This window comes from Maniola hyperantus, chromosome 4 (assembly GCF_902806685.2).
Source record: "Maniola hyperantus chromosome 4, iAphHyp1.2, whole genome shotgun sequence".
NCBI classification, from domain to species: domain Eukaryota; kingdom Metazoa; phylum Arthropoda; class Insecta; order Lepidoptera; family Nymphalidae; genus Maniola; species Maniola hyperantus.
Genome location: NC_048539.1, coordinates 11407120 through 11424373, shown reverse-complemented (window position 1 = coordinate 11424373; position 17254 = coordinate 11407120). Strand labels below are relative to the sequence as shown.

Sequence of the window (17254 nt, the reverse complement as noted above, 5' to 3'; positions counted from 1 at the left end):
GAAACTCCTACAGCGCCCGCTCGGACTCTTTCGCTGCTCGCTCGATCTGCGCGCCCGTCCTGACGAAATCAATAAATACCGAGCACCTCCATTTGTTTAGAATCTTCTTTCTTTCAGTCTACCTTAGGTTGAAGTCAGCATCTGCCCGCTGAAACGCCTCTAGCGCCCGCTCGGACTCCCTCGCTGCTCGCTCGTACGATCTCCGCGCCCGCTCCAGCGAACCCACCGCTGTACCGAGCACCGCCATTTGTTTCGAACCTTCATTTAGATGTTGCTGGAATAATCATCAAGAGTTTGGTGTCTAAATAATGGCAAATTATGCTTATTTGAGTGGTACAGGGACAAGTAGAACAAAATCATAATAAAATTACGACTTTTGAGGAAGATCCTGATGTTTCCGGATTCAGTAATCTTTTTTTCAGTAAAGTTTTTAGTTACTTTTGCAAATCATCCCGTAGCATTTTTAGGAAAGATTTACGAATTGCAAATTGATCACATTCTGTTAGGTAAGTACATGGGCTTTTTTTTATTGTTCATAACAACAACATTCAAACTTTGCAACGGTAGGTATACCGTATACGGTTATACCGTATTTAAAGTATTAATTAATCAAGGCCAGGCCATTAAAGTGAATGTCAGCAGTTTTAATATTTTTAATTAATATAATAGCTCACCTTCCTCTCCTCGCGTAATTCCTTGGCGAGCAGATGCAACTCCCGGACTACATTAGACTGTAAGTTTTCCGCTACCACTTCGCGCTGTCCCGCGAAGTCGCCTAACTCTTGAAGAAGCTGTCTGAACGCTTTGCAAGCTGTGTATCTGGAAGTAATACAGAAATAAGATTAGATCGTATCATCCTACACATTTTATAATCCATACTAATATTATAAATGCGGAAGTGTCTCTGTCTGCTAGCTTTTCACAGCCCAACAGTTTAACAGATTTTGATGAAATTTGGTATATATATTTGGAGTCATCTTACATTCCGGGGAAGGACAGCCTTTTTATCCCGGAAAATCACAGGATTAAAAAAACCACGCGGACTAAGTCGCGGGCATCAGCTAGTAATAATATAACGTTTATTTGAAGCAACTAGGGCTCAATTTCTAAAGGCCCTGACGAAGTTTGAAATTGGTGTAGTCCATTCGGACGAAATCGCGGGCTTAAACTAGTCTCTCAATAATCTGATTAGCCGGCACAAACATCTACGCTCCTCTACGCTCCAGTGGACAGGAACCCTAATTCCCAATACACAATATTATGTATCTAAAAGTTATGCTTTCAGAATTTAGCTTCCTAATACTATTTATTAAATAAGCAAATACCATGGCATATATCCATGAAAGTAAAATGTATAATGTAGTGTTTAAGAGAAAACGTGTTACACAATTTCGAAAAGATTATGTTATAAAAAATTACCAATAAGGTCAAAATGTTAAAGATATACAAACAAACGATAAGCCAAATATGGAAAGGGTTATTAGGGTTCCGTACCTCAAAAGGAAAAAAAGGAACCCTTATAGGATCACGTCGTTGTCTTCCTGTCTCTGTCTGTCTGTTTGTTTATCTGTCCGTCTGTCGTGTCTGCCAAGAAAACCTATAGGGTACTTCCCGTTGACCGAGAATCCTAAAATTAGTAGGTCACAAGTAGGTAGGTCTCTTATAACACCAGCAAAGGAAAAATGCGAAAACCGTGAATTTGTGTTTACATCACAAAAAAAATTAAACAAATAAACAAATAGTATTTTTAAGTTTTTTCAACTTTCAATGTAAGATTACTATACGAAGTAGGGTATCGACTATCTATCATATGAAAAGGCTTTACTGATACATTCTAAAACGGGTTTTTATTTATTTTTATGCATAATGATTTTTGAGTTATCGTGCAAAATGTCGAAAAAATACCCGAGTACGAAACCCTCGGTGCGCGAGTCTGACTCGCACTTGGCCGGTTTTTATTTAACGGATTCACAGCTGCGTCGCTTTATCACATAAACCTGTCGATTTGAAAGGTTAGTAGGTGTTTGATACGCAATTTGTAAAAAATGAAAATATACCTAAAGGTCAAAATGTCGATAATACGAAAAATCTAATATGCAAAAGATCGAAAGCGACGTATAAAACCATGTTCCACTACATAATGTGACATCGCGATGAATTCTTTGAATTTAATACTTTAATATAGTGCCCGTCCACGTGGTTTATTTATTTTTATTTTATTTTTAATTGTACCAAACACATTTACAGTAAAGAGAAAAAGAGAGCGAAGTGGACAGGGAAGCACTTATCTCTATGAGAGATCTCTACCAGTGACCCTTGGCAGTGGTTATTAAAAAAGTAGCTTATATTAATTATATTAATTTAGGTTATAAGCTATCTCTATTCTGAACAGCGAAATCGGTTCAGTCATTGTAAATTCAAAGAATACCCACGGGATTTTTAAAGACCTAACTTAATAGACGCGGGCAAAGTCGCGGGCAGTATCTAACATTTTCATAAAATTCAGCAATGCGGGACAACAACGTCAACGTAGACATACAGCGCGATTGGGAGTATAAACGACAAAACAAGTTTGTAATAAATGCCAATAAAAACATATCAGTTGGGAAGGCCAAATAAATAATACAAACTGTACTTACTGGTATTCGTCTTCCTCTTTTCTTTTGGGTTGATAATTTTTGACGAGTCTCCTGGAATAACCAGAAATAGGTTTAATAAAATTGTAGGGAACATAACATGAAAATTTTATTTTACTACTTTTTACTAACTTATTTATTTTACGTAGTTTTCAAATTAAGTGGGGCAAACTGGCGCGCCACTTATTGTACGATGATGGTAGTCCCTGTCAGAAAGTAGAAACTATTTCGCAAGTTCCAAAGACAACTGTATAAAGTTCTAACTCAATCGGATGAACGATGCGCGAACACATTGTTAACGAACAGACAGACAAATATAAATTCTTATATAATGAGATATAGGTGTGTATCTACATAGTAGGTAGATACATATTAGGTACAATAAAGCTGGTAACTTTCAGTTAAGAACCGACGACTATCTAAATGATAATCAATCTAAACACATTTTAACAAAATCGAAATAATAAAACGTAGTTTTTACATCTTAATAAGATTGAAAAACTAATTTGGTTTAAACGGTTTCTAAAAATTCTAATACACGAAAGCCGATGTTATTATATCTCATAATGCCTCTGACATACATTTTATGCGATAATTTAAAAAAAGCATTGGAAAGTTGGTATTTAGGCATCCGTCAAAAATGAAGAAGTCGTGTATAACGCGGAAAATTTAACTCCTCACGCGAAATTTTAACTTTATGTGTCAAATTTCATGTTAAAAGTGTGATTTTAGTCCTTATTTTAAAGGTGAACCTGTACTTTTGACATAAAAGTTGACCCATAGAGTTAAAATGGCGCGTGAGGAGTCATTTTGTACGGACTATATCAGGACCGATTCTCAAAAATTTCACTTAAGCGATGTCGAGGCGGGTCAAGTCATTTCGTATTATATAAAGTTTATTATTAACTCCAGCTTTAGCGTCGCGCGTTCGGTCCAAAACTTGTTATGGCATAATACTATTCGCAATAACAGATCCTAACGCTGAGCTGGTCTCTAATATTGTTTTTTAAATTACTTAATAAAAGATGAACAGTCAAACTTATTAATAACATAATACATGATAGAATTCTAAGATTATATAGCTAATGTATTCGGTAAACAATCTGAAATGATGTAGTGAAAGTGAACATTCTACAGCATTAGCATAAGAAACTGGCGAGACAGGTTTGGATGGCATCCTATTCAATTTATTACATTATGTCCTTTTATTTTTTACATAAGATTACCTAAGTATATTATTACATCCTTTTATTTAAATTATATTACATAACTTAGTCTAATGGTTAAGCCGTAGGCTTCCTAATTGGGGGTTTGGGTTTCGAACCCGGGCACGGACCTTTAACCTTTCCGAGCTATGTACCTTTTCGGTGAAGGAAAACATGCATCGTCAGGAAACCTGGATGTCTGAAAGTCCTCCATAACGTTCTCTAAGGTGTGTGAAGTCTGCTTGTAAGCCCTTAATATTCTTAGAGGAGACCCGTACTCAGTAGCTTGCTTATATAAATACAGCTGTAGATATGTACCTATTCTACAATGTATAATAAGAAATAAGCCAAAATACATATTTTATGCTTTTACCTGTCCTTTTTTGATTAAGTTAATTAGCGGATAAAAACAAGGACACTGAAAACATTGATAGACAAGGTCGAATATAGAGTTTGGTAATTACCTGAGTTTTCCTGCATATTCTAATTCTATCGCGCATCTATCTTTCACGAAGTTTCCATATTTGTCTAAGAATTCAATTCCTTTGTGTGTGTGGGCGGCTAAGTTATCATATTGATCCTGCGGACAAAAGAAAAGTTTTCTTAATACATTGCTAAGGTAACTTTAATAATTAAATGACGTCTACATTCACTATGTGGAAAAGTTTTGCCTTATAGCCTGCAAGGCTATAAGTAATAGGTATTCAAGTACTTTTAAGTTTTAAGTAACGTTTTATAATTCCTATCATAGATTAATTATTGGTTTTGCTACATTCCTATATGTATGATCTAACTTTTCGGAGTTATGTGCGTTTTAAGATATTAAATATCTTTGACGGTGAAGGAAAACATTGTGAGGAAACCTGCATGCCTAAGAGTTCTCCATAATGTTATCCAAGGTGTGTGAAGTCTGCACTTAGAATCCGCACTTAGCCAGCGTGGTAGACCATGGCCAAAACCCTTCTCACTTTGAGAGGAGACCCGTGCTCTGTAGCGAGCCGGCGATGAGTTGATCATGATGATGATGCTATGACACAAAAAATAAGATAAATTCCTGGGATTCGAACCCAGGACCATATGAGAAAAATCTACGTTCCATAATAACTAGGTTATAACAGCAATAACTGAAGGATGTGGATTGTGATACCGGGTCATCAGGAACTGACGCAAAGCTGATATCTCGTTTGATGAACACACCACAATGAAAAATAATTGTTATAAAGCTGGTGAGTAATTTTAAAATGCACATTATTTTATGTAACAATATAAAACATATTGAAGCTATGCGTACCTATTTAAAAGTATTTTACTTTATAAGCTTTTATAAAGTTCTTCGCAAACTAATCTTCAAACATCATTTATAGTGCACACTGTCTAAAGCTTAAGATACACCTATGTACGTATGTGACGTGACACAATGTACATAACTCAATGACTTACAAATCTAGATAGCCTAGAGATATCATTTAGAACTAGTGAATTTAATTCATAAATCTATACGTATACATCTTCATTTAAACCAAAATGCTAATAGGTATATTCCAGTAAACAAAAGTTTGCCAAAATTACCTAAACTAAATCCACCTACGCCGTTTCCTGCTCTTGATAAAGCTAGTAGGAAAGCGTTTTAATAAACTGCGTCTGAATTACACACATACCTACTCGTATATTATAATCCATACTAATATCCATATTAATAATTGCGAAAGTGTGTTTGTCTATCTATCCGTTAGCTTTTCACGGACGATCCATTTAACCGATATTAGGGTACAGAGATGGAACCCGGGGACGAACATAGCCTACTGTTTATCCCGGAAAACCAAAGTGTTCCCACGGGATTCTTAAAGACCGATCTGTTCAACCGATTTTAAATTTGGTACAGATAGCCTGCATCCCGGGGACGAACATATAGGCTACGTTTTTATCCCGGAAAATTGAAGAATTCCCACAGTATTTCTAAAAAATAAATCCACGTAGAATAAGTCGCGGGAATCGTCTGGTAATAATTAAATCCTTAAGGCTCCGGGTGTTCTCCCCAATGTGGTCACAAAAAAACAGCCATTATGTTATCCACTTCTCTTCTGCCCAACGTGTTATCCATCTAATGCTAGTGTACACAGATAACGTGCAAAAACGCACACGCAACGTCTGTCAACGCAATGACGCCCTTGACTCGTGCAGAGATTTGTTGAGGACAACGACACGTAAACGCGCACCTCCGCTTTTCCTAGACGGATACGATCTATCGATTCCTGATAACTATATCTGAGTAATAAGCTAAGCTGATTCATAGTTCCATAGATTACAATAGATTTTTCCCAACCCAACTTATTACGTAATTTGAAGCTGTGTGACGTGACAATCGCTATCACCTTTGATTAGTATCCAATCGTAGGTCGATTTCTGGCCGAAGACGAAGCCGATTAATCTGCTACTGCCACAATCTCCGGCCGAAGCCGAAGGTTTAGTAACTAAGAAATTCAGTTCAAGGTTGGCTAAAGGTACGTTTATGTTGACTGTTTGTCTTATTGAACTTGACATGAATAAACCTCGAATTAATGTGAATTATAGCACTTAGATACTATCTGACTGACTGATCTATCAACGCACAGCTGAAACTACTAGACGGATCGGGCTGAAATTCGGCATGCAGATAGCTATTATAACGTACAGTACGCGGCAGAAAGTAATGTACATCGACATTAAGAAAGAAATAGCAGATTTGTAGAGCGTTGTCCCTGTCATTGAGACCGACAAAACGTCATATAGGTATGAGTGACAGAGATAACGCTCTACAAAGCCGAAATGTCATCCTAAAGGCCGATATAAAAGTCCGCTAAGAAAGGATTTTAGAAAATTCAACCCCTAAGGGGTAAAATAGGGGTTCGGAATTTTTGTGTTCCACGCGTACGAAGTCGTGAGCATAAGCTAGTTTACTTACAGGTAATTTAACAATCACAATAATTCTCAGTTAGTTCAATTTCGGTGCTTGCTAGAAACCTTCGGCTTGGGCCCAAACTTCGGCCATTTTGGCCTTGAAGGTCTGACCGAAGCCGAAGCCGAAGGTTCGTTCGGCCACTTCTGATTAGCTTACACTCCCTCACTACTGAATAAAATGTTGCAGCAAGAATTAAACCTAGCGGAATATTGTCATTTAGCAGTGTGATAATAATCATAACTTTCATGCTAACATCAATTCAATGTCTTACCTCGTACATATTGATAGTGTAATGGCCGCTATATTTATTCATTTATTTGTGTTGCTTCACGATGTTTTTCTTCGCCGTTAAAGCAATTTAACAGGATTAACTTAAATTCCAAAAAATATACATTTTAGCCATTTAGTTATAAATATTACCCAGTGGATTTACAAAGGAAGCGACAGTGCATCTGCTGGTAAGTAATACCCGACATCGGATACGCATGAATCACTGTTAACGTTTTACCACCGTTCCTTATGTCTACATATGTGTAGATAGGAAGGTACCAAGCTTTCGCGTGCTAAAATAATCTTGTTAACTCATTAGGTACAAAAATAAGCTCTTGCTTCTGGAATATTATCTGAACAAAAGATCAAGGGAATTTCTAACCGAGAACTAAGTATAATGCGTCTTACATTTTATTACAATTTAGAAATTTTTCGGAATTAAAACAGGAAATCTCTCGTTACTTATAATATCAGTTGACTGATTTCACTAATCTAACTTGTCGTGTTCACGTAAATATTTCATTGCATGCTATTTCCCCGAGGACAGGGGCGGGGGACGACAAAACTTGTTAAAATCATATTCCTGTTTCCAGCGCTTTGCGTGCGCCCGTGACGATCGATACTAAAGTGCCTTATACACGTTTGACCATCGTGTCAGCCAGTGCACTGGACAAACGTATCTATACTAATATTATAAAGAGGTAAAGTTTGTTTGTAGGACGTAATCTCTGGAATTATTGAACCGATTTTGAAATTTTTGTCACCAGTAGATAAAGCTGCATTATTCCTGAGTGACATAGCCTATATTTTATTTTCAAAAGAGATCCATGCAAAAACTGGTATACATATATGTATAAGCCACCCGTGCGAAGCCGGGGAGGGTCGCTAGTATCTGACAAAATGGGATGTATAGTTCGCGACAGGTCGAGATGGCAAACGGGCTACCCGCACTATCCCGCGCCGGTTCAGTGCGGGGGCTGTGCGGGTGTGCGGGGCGTCTCCACGCCGATTGCCATCTCATCCTGTCGCGTACTATACCAGCCAACATACGACAAGGTATTCGATGCGCGTTGCCTTAACATGCTGGCCAAAGTGCATTGGCCCACCGGACAATATCCGACTATTGTTAATCTATTACCGTCTCCTTTATATACATCTTGCAATACATTGCACTGTCGTTTTTCATTAGGCCTAAGGCCTGGTTTACCCCAAGCGAGTTGATAGACCGAGGACTGATTGATTTCTTTTTCGGTGGACATTCCGCGGGATCTGAGGTCGGTTGAAAGGTTCAAACATTAATTTAGTATCTACCTCATTATATGAATGGTAAGTAGCACATTTCTGAAGAGACGCGTCTCGTCTCTATACCAACGTAGTTTGATTCTCATTTGATTATTAACCAATCAAACTCGATGCAATTTTGTAAACACGTTCTAGAAAGTATCTATTCTAAAGCTCTAGTCTAGGTATCTATGACTATGGTTTGCCAGGTTTCCGAAAAAAGTAACTTGTTTTAAGGTCTTGTTTAAAGATTTGTATGTAAATTCTTGAGACCGTGTAGCTACCTAACTTTGATACTAAATATTTTTACGGAAATCTGGAACACCAAAGACATATTATTTATACTTAGATATACATATAAGGTCCTAGTCCTGAGTTTGATTGGTTAGTGTTTAAATCACAATTAGGGAAGTGACTCATCTGTGGTTCAAATGAAAGCTAAACTACGTTTGTTTGGAGCTCACTACGAATAAACCCCTCTTAAGGACAGTATTTGCCCTATAAACTAGGTACCTACTAATTTAGAAACAATATCAATTAATTTTCGCGTTTATGGAGTGTGAATAAAGACAAAAAAATGATGCATAACTTGTTCCGTAAAGGTTGAAATTACCACATTTTATTTTCTTTAACTATCGTTTTTATGGCACAATGGTCGTGAGAACTAACCAGACTATTTTTTGTTCTACCTGCATTTTATTTGTTTAGATATAAACAAGTACCTACTTACTTACGCTATAGTAAATCTCTTTTATTTAAGGAATGGACTACGCTAAAATTTCAGCAAAGAGTAAGTTAAATAAAAAAGCAAGTCAGATGAAGCGCGCTAATTTGGAGATATCTTTTCAGCTTTTAGGTTGCAGTTGTCAGTTATTCCAAGTCTTCCCAAGAATAAAGCTGTCGAGTTTATGTTGGTAACGTGCGCTTACAAAAACCTTCTTTTCTCGTTCGTTTTTAATAGCTCAAAGGATTGGTCAAAGTGGACCAGACTCGGTGGTATTCCTAAGCTGTTTCCTTTGATATAAACAAGACATCACAGCCCTCTCTACTCTTTTATTTAAAGTTTGTCTTATGTGCGTCTTGTTTGTAATAAAAGGCACTTTGAGAGTAATTTTATACTGGACGCATTAGCTAATACCCATTTGAATAGTAAAGTTATCTCCGCTCTGTCCGGATTTACAATAGGGAGGTACGAAGATTTGTTAAACACATATTGTAATGCACAAAGTAGGGCTTGTGTTAAATAGTCGGTCATCATGTTAACTTATTGAAATTCCATTATGTGCTCAGCCTTAGCGATGTCAGTGGGATTTCTAGAAGGAAATAGTTTTAGCAATGATTCATTGTTGCAATTGTTATCAATATCCTCTCGGGCTGCACGACGTTGATGCAATGCTCGGTCTGCAAATACCGGTGCGAGACAAGTTTTATAATAAGTACCTATTTTTATTTACTGTAAATTTTTTACATCCATTTTTTTAATAGCAGCGCTCGAGATTCGCGCATTCTAAATTATTTTAACACGACCTTCTATAGACAGATTTTTGCCTTTAACTAACCTTTGTCTTTAATAATGCTACTGTATTTTTGACCTTTAACATGGATATATTTTTTTAATCGCGAGCAAACGAGTAGTTGGATCAGCCGATGTTTACCACATTTTGAAGCATTTGATTGTGTCGCCAATGGGCTTTTGAAGAATTTGTCCACTACCCAATATCAAAGCTTAGTGAGAACACCACAGTCACTAGGGTCACCGCATCAAGTCATTTACTTACTAAAAAAAGTGTTAAAAAGTTTAAAAAAAAATTAAACTGTCCTTGTCCAACCCTAGCAGTCACGCATTTTGCATAAGTAGGTACCTATACGCGAAAAGAATATTTCGGTGTAATGGATGATCTAAGAATGCCAGGCAACCAGATGGTGCAGATAAGTTAATGAGGATAGCAAGATCCTATGGAATTTTTTCGCACTAACATTCATACTATCGTCTGTTTATCATTTATAGCCACATACCGTTTTCGTTCAGTTCGTTGTCCCTACTCAGCCAACATCAACTCTGAGAGAGTGCCCTAACGAGACGTGGGAGAACTCGCTTGGTGACAACCGCATGCGTTTCCACGCCGCTTAAAGAGCACTGTATGACTAAAAGTGCATTAACTTGGCGGAATATTAATGCAGGATCTATTCCTAGAGTCATTAAGTTACCCGCCTCCTCCCCTTGCAAACGCGTCCACGAGTATAGGGACTTCATTAAGCGAAACATGACGTTTGCGCTTTGAACGACTGGCCGACTGGCGACATAAAAGTTTTTTTAATATTGTTTTAACATCCGAAAAATAATTTGGATAATAATGTCCACACGAATATTGGTTCTTATTGGTAAAAATAGGTATCCTGTAAAAGATCGAATATTATTTTGATAGATACTACTAAAAACTGGTCAAATAGTTTATATAAAGGTTCCTTGTTTTACTACGGAACCCTAAAAAAGAACGCCCACCACAGCCTCCACATACCGTAGTATCTGTACAACGCTGTAGTACCTACTGTAGTGATATTGAGACGAATCTCTACATGTTAGGACAACCGCGGAAACAACAAAAACAAAAAACGTAAATGTTAGTTTACGTTTTTACCAACAGTGCGACAAGGCTATCTTGGCGCGTGGTGAAAATTGGAACTAACGTTGCCGTCAAGTGTCCCGTTTGTTCTTGTTTGAATATTCTAAGCTTTTGTTCTCCAACAGCACCCTCCAGTCAATGTCACTGAAGTGCCAAGAAAGCCTTGTCGCGCTGTAGTTACTTCGAACCTTTTACAAACAATAAACAAGACTACTCCTTTTTGATTAATACGGATATATGTACTCTTATACCATGCAGTGCACTTCAATTCAAGACTTTATTATTAGTAGCTACCTACTTACGCATGGGTACGAATACGAATATGTTAAGTGTCCGGCGCGGCGGCGCTTAAATCGGAATGCGCCAATGGAATGTGCGTACCGTCATCAGTATGCTGAGCACATCTGAAGCGGGTAACCAAACCAACACGTGTAGCAAGAGTTACCTTGGCAAATTATTATTAGAACTTACTAATGTTACTATTAATTATTTAAAACGGTCCATATTTATCTCAAATTAATGGGTTACCAGTTGCCACTTATCACCTTCCATTTTGATGAGATAGAATCTCGATTTAATTTGACGGCTGTTCGAAGATCACAATTTACTACCTACTTGATAAGAAATATTTTAACTAATTGGATGTTTAAATTTTCCGAATGTTCGATTTTTAGGGTTCTGTGTTAAAACAAGTCATTACAAATGTATATATACGTAGTACAGTTAGGTATAGAAATCTGGTACCGCTCGCGCTACACAGACAAAAATGAAGCTGTACTTGAGGCAGGGACATTATCTAAATCTATACTAATATTATAAATGCGAAAGTGTGTCTGTCTGCTAGACTTACGTGTTACGTCTTCTAACTATAAGGACTTTGTTTACAAGCGCTCATTTTAATTAGATCATTGACACGAATAGCGTATTCGTACCTACTGTTCGTACATTTGCGTGTTACATAAATAAACCAGGATAATATTCATTGTTATAATAATATGTTTAAACCAATTTTATGTCCGCATTCAACATTGTTGCAAAACATCGTGGGAAAACCTGCATGCCGAAGAGTTCTCCATAATACATGTAAAGTCTGCCAATCCGTACTTTGCCTTCTCATTCTGAGAGTAGACCCGTGCTCAGTAGTGGGTCGGCGATGGGATGAGATGATGAAAATCTGCTTATCACACTAATACTATAAAGATGAAAGTTTGTATGTGTGTGTTTATGTGCGCGTATATGTTTGTTACTCTCTCACGCAAAAATACTGGAAGGATTTGACTGTTTGGAACTAAATCCCAAAAAATTAAAGAGTTCCCATGGGATTTTGATAAACCTATATCCGAGCGGACGAAGTCGCGGTTACTAGATAATGCTGATCGGGCGAAAATTTGGCATGCATATAGCTATTATGACGTAGACATTTGCTAAGAAAGGATTCTTGAAAATTCAACCCCTAAGGGGGTCAAATAGGGGTTTGAAGTTTGTGCAGTCCACGCAGACTAAGTCGCGGACGTAAGACAGTTGTTAATAAATACGAAAGTGATGTTGATGCATCTATGACATGAAAGCGAAATCTAATTGCATGACCATGTAGGTACACGCGGACCTACATAGCTATGTCAAAAATTCAGTGTGGGCAATTGTTTAAATTAAAATTACCACCTACAATAACAACACGCTATTTTTACAAATCTATATAATAGACTAAGAGCCAGCGCGTGCCAGACCTTCGTCATTTTATATAAGCTAAAAGCTTCTCTGCGTATTGTCCCCAACACTGGGAGGAACGTTTGTTTGGATCATGGTGGCTTTGGGCCTTTGGGAGATAACAGGTCTTAATAAAATGGCAGAGAGTTGCCATGATACGAAGTGTCTGGCAATGCATGACATGATTTCTAATACTATTCTGAAGAAAACATAAAAAAATTAGACTTTATACTCTAGACAGATTTTTTACACGTTTATTACCTGTTATCTTCCAAAGCCACCATGATCCAAACAAACGTTCTTCCCAGTGTTGGGGACAATACACAGAGAAACTTTCAGCTTTAATGAAATAACAAAGTTCTGGCACGCGCTGGCTCTCTTTCTCTATAACACACCTATCATAAAACACAGGCGTTGACATTGAACTTTACGGAAAGATAAAACAGGTATGTATGCTATGATTAATATTTATTAAGTAAGTACGTTTTAAATTATAATTCGTTATAAAATTGTGTTTTATAATGCATATAATAATTATATTATATTGGATGGAATTATAGTCCGCGATCAGGTATAGTAAACTAGCTTATGCTCGCGACTTCGTCCGCGTGGACTAGACAAATTTCAAACCCCTATTTGATACTTAGGGGTTGTAAGTACTACGTACATAAAATAATATAACACAGAAACAACAATTAAACGGCGCCTGAGTACCTACCTATATTAAATTATTTTTGTAGAGTACGTAAAGACCACACGACAAAACATCAAAATATACTCTTTTGTGATTAGGATTACCTACATAGTCTTGCAAAAATATATTAATCATGTAAATATAGTTGTCGCACATGAATACTGTTACATTTGTTTATTATATGGCTCAAAATATTATGTACTCGTTTATATGTCTTTCTACTTTCTATATAAATATTTAACTAAGATATTCACGATTCAAGCGATACTATATATACGGTAATACATGAATATAATACGTATCTATATCAAGACGCGTCGTTTGAATAATATATCTCCATCTGTGCTTTGTTTATTATTAAATATATAATACAAATTGTTATTTAAGTATATATATTGTGTACGTAAAGACGAGATAAAGAACTTAACATTATGCTTCGATAACTAATTTTTTGCTGAACGAGTGAAGCGTGTCGATAAAAACAATACGGCGGCGATCCGTGTCTTTTGTTGTGGTGTCAAGACGATGATTTTGTTTCGTGATTACGGACGGTGGCCTTGTTATAAGTATTGATATCTATATAGGCGCCTCACTTGAATGCCAATGTCGCAGACTTGTATACTTAGCCACCTATTCTGTTTTATACAATATACATTACACCTAATATCATATATAGATATTATTACAGATAATTTTTATGGACAAAAATATTGAAAAATTAAAATTACAAATATTGTTAAATTGGTAGTAGTTGAGGTTACTAGTACCTATATATTTTAGCCAACATGCTTTTTATTTACTTACAGTAACTACCTAGTATCAGAGCTATTAATGATTACAAAGAGATGAACCAACATTTCTTAATTATTATTTCTTAGTTATTTAATTATCATAAATATATAATAATGTGCATGTCAGTTAATTTATACGAATATGAATTAAATCTGCCTGAAATCTGTACTGTATATTAATCTATCTACTTATGTGCCTTGTTAGTCGATTACAGTTCACAATTTATGATATCAGACAGGAACCACTGATATATAATGCTATTCTTAAATAACAATATTAATACGTGTTAACTACAGGAAGCCACAGTTCAACAACTTTAGGCACTTTGTAAATACGCAACATGTGTTTTTACACTTTGATTACGAGTTTTATTTGTTCTTACAAAAGGCTATTTACATAATAAGGTAAATTTTTATAATATATAGGACTTGGAGAGTGGCATAGGCTACTTTTTATCCCGCAAAATAAAGAGTTCCCACGGAATTTTTAAAAACCTAAATTCACGCGAACGAAGTCGCGATTTAAATCACAATAATAGCTCTATGTACTAATTTTAAGAACTTCATGGCGCTTAAGAAATTATTCCAAATAAGTGCCTACCCACATATTATATAACTACATTCACACAAATCTTCAATGGCAGTAGTATTGTCTGTAACCCTCTGTTTCATACAATTGTTTTATTTCAAACACAAATACGTCGTAGACACGTCCGACGCAGTAGGAGGCTAGTTTTCCCTTCAATACTAAAGCATTGGCATTCCGCAAAACGAATACGAACACGTACGCGAACACTTCTCACAGTCTATTGATTATGCAACAAAAAACGAGTAATTAAAGTGAGCGCCTTTGTTTACACTGGCTGTAACCTTTCGCACGGCGTTCACGCATTATTTTTACTTCCGGTTCATCTTGACTTCGTCATGGAAGTCACAGCGGAACAGGGTCGCCGGGCAATCGGTTTGATTGAATATGAGTCACGCGAGAGGAATGCCCTGGCCTTTACTAACTAGCACCTCATTACTCATCCATTCTTTATCAGTCAACAATGCTATAGGCTCCTTGATAAGATTACAATAGGTAACTATAGTACGCGACAGGTACAAACGGCAATCAAACCGATTGCTCGGCGATTGATCACACAGCCCCCGACTTAACCCGTTGCAGGATAGCGCAAGCGACGTGCGGGTGTGCGGGGCAACCCCCCTCCGACTTGATTGCCATCTCGCCCTGTTACGTACCGCATAATATCATCAATAATAATTAATATGAAATGACCTTATGTAATAACAGTAGCTCTATTAAAATCAGATAACTTAGACATACAATCGCTTATCTATAATATTATGTATATTCGAAATAAACAAACTTGATAATAATTATTGATACGCTATCGTGGCGATATTTTTAGGTAAATCACACAATTATACATTTGGTATAGAGCCGTAAATTCGATGCTATGATAACATTCGAGTATCAGAGCTTCAAAATACAGAATCATGATATATGTGGAAACTTTAGGTTTTGCATGTACCTGTAGCGTAGAAACCTACTTTTCAAATATATCCCTACTAATAATATTATAAGTAAACATGTGTCTGTCTGTTAGTTACCTTTCACGGTCAATCCGTTCAAAGGTACAGAGGATAGCTTGCATCAAGGAGATGGGCATAGACTTTCGACGTAGTCGCGTGCATCATCTAGTTCTATAGTTATACCTTATTATTTTGACACAGATTTTGACCTGAAAAATGTTTTCACTGTCAATAAAGTAGGTACTGATAAATTACATACGCAATTAATTAGTTAGCCCTTAGTACGGAGATGAGATAATAATGACTTCGTGCAAAAAATTGATAGTTTGTTAAATGAAAATAGCACAATTTTTACTAGGAAATAGGAATAATAAAATCAAGGAAATACTTAAATACATACGTTGAAAATAGGTCACAGTCATAGACGAAGTCATACAATTCAAATACACAAGGACAGATTCTTCATAAGTTTACTTAATGCGATTAGTGTCGAATGTAATAGGTGCTTCCAGCCTACCAAAACCAAACCAAACCTACCAAATTATGCAACAGTGTATTACTTCTGTATGTGTATCACTTTATTATCTGACATAGATAGCTTCGTAACGAAACATAGTTATAGCCAATAAATAAAAAGGCTTTACGAAACAGGTGTGAAATGCCAGTCGAAAAACATAATGGCGAAAGTTTGTGTGTATGTGTGTGTGTATGTTTATTACTCTTTTACGCAAAAACTACACGACGGATTTGGCTGAAATTGGAATGGAGATAGATTATAGTCTGGATTAACACATAGGCTACTTATATATTTACTTATTTTATATAGGGATTTCTTAAAAAACCTAGATGTCCATGCGAACGTTATCGCGGGTATCACCTAGTCACTTAATATATTTTAAGTGTATTTAATTAATATATTAGCGACCACTCGCGGCTTCGCTCCCGTGGGAAATTCGAAAGATCCGGCCTTACTTCTTGTCTACAGTACGCGACAGAAAATAATGAACATCGACCTAATGAGATTTCGGCTTTGTAGAGCGTTGTCTCTGTCACTCATACCTTTGTGACGTTTTGTAGGTCTTAACGACAGAGAGAATGCTCTCCAAAACCGCTATCTCTTTATTATTATTTTCTGCCGCGTACTGTATATTACAATGGGAACCTCTGTGCAAAATTTTAGCTTTCTGGATCCAAGCATTTGGGCTGGGCATTGAAAGTCAATCAGTGAGTGAGTCAAGAATTTTAATTTAATTTTAGTAGATTGAATTACTTCCATATTAAGTACTTATGTATTTCCTACGCGACAAAAAGGAAGTCCATTACGGGATTGAAAGGCGTCGACAAAAGCAGCTAGCCATGCTATCTACTGAGTTTATGTAACCGGTTACGACATACATGGCATAGACAATATTATAACATAATTTAACTGCTTATCCACATGTATTTATATAAATAAATAATTACATAATTACACGATAAAACCGACAGGAGTAGAAATGTCTTCTGAAAATGTAGTCTAAGAAAAACTATGTTTTCATTTCAAACGATTTAGTTTAGAAAGTTTTATGATCT

The 17254-nt window shown here is 36.5% G+C and overlaps 1 protein-coding gene across 6 annotated transcripts in view; it reads right to left on the bottom strand.

Moving 5' to 3' along the window:
- Window positions 1-17254, bottom strand: part of Cip4 (formin-binding protein 1-like Cip4) — an 82360-nt gene that overhangs the window by 13673 nt on the left and 51433 nt on the right. For all 6 annotated transcript variants that reach the window (XM_034985039.2, XM_034985041.2, XM_034985040.2 and 3 more), the window contains exons 2-5: window positions 4306-4421; window positions 2640-2690; window positions 675-819; window positions 123-274 (exon numbers count right to left, since the gene is read on the bottom strand). In XM_034985039.2, coding sequence (XP_034840930.1) covers window positions 123-274; window positions 675-819; window positions 2640-2690; window positions 4306-4421 — 464 coding nt within the window. The remainder of the gene's footprint in view (window positions 1-122; window positions 275-674; window positions 820-2639; window positions 2691-4305; window positions 4422-17254) is intronic.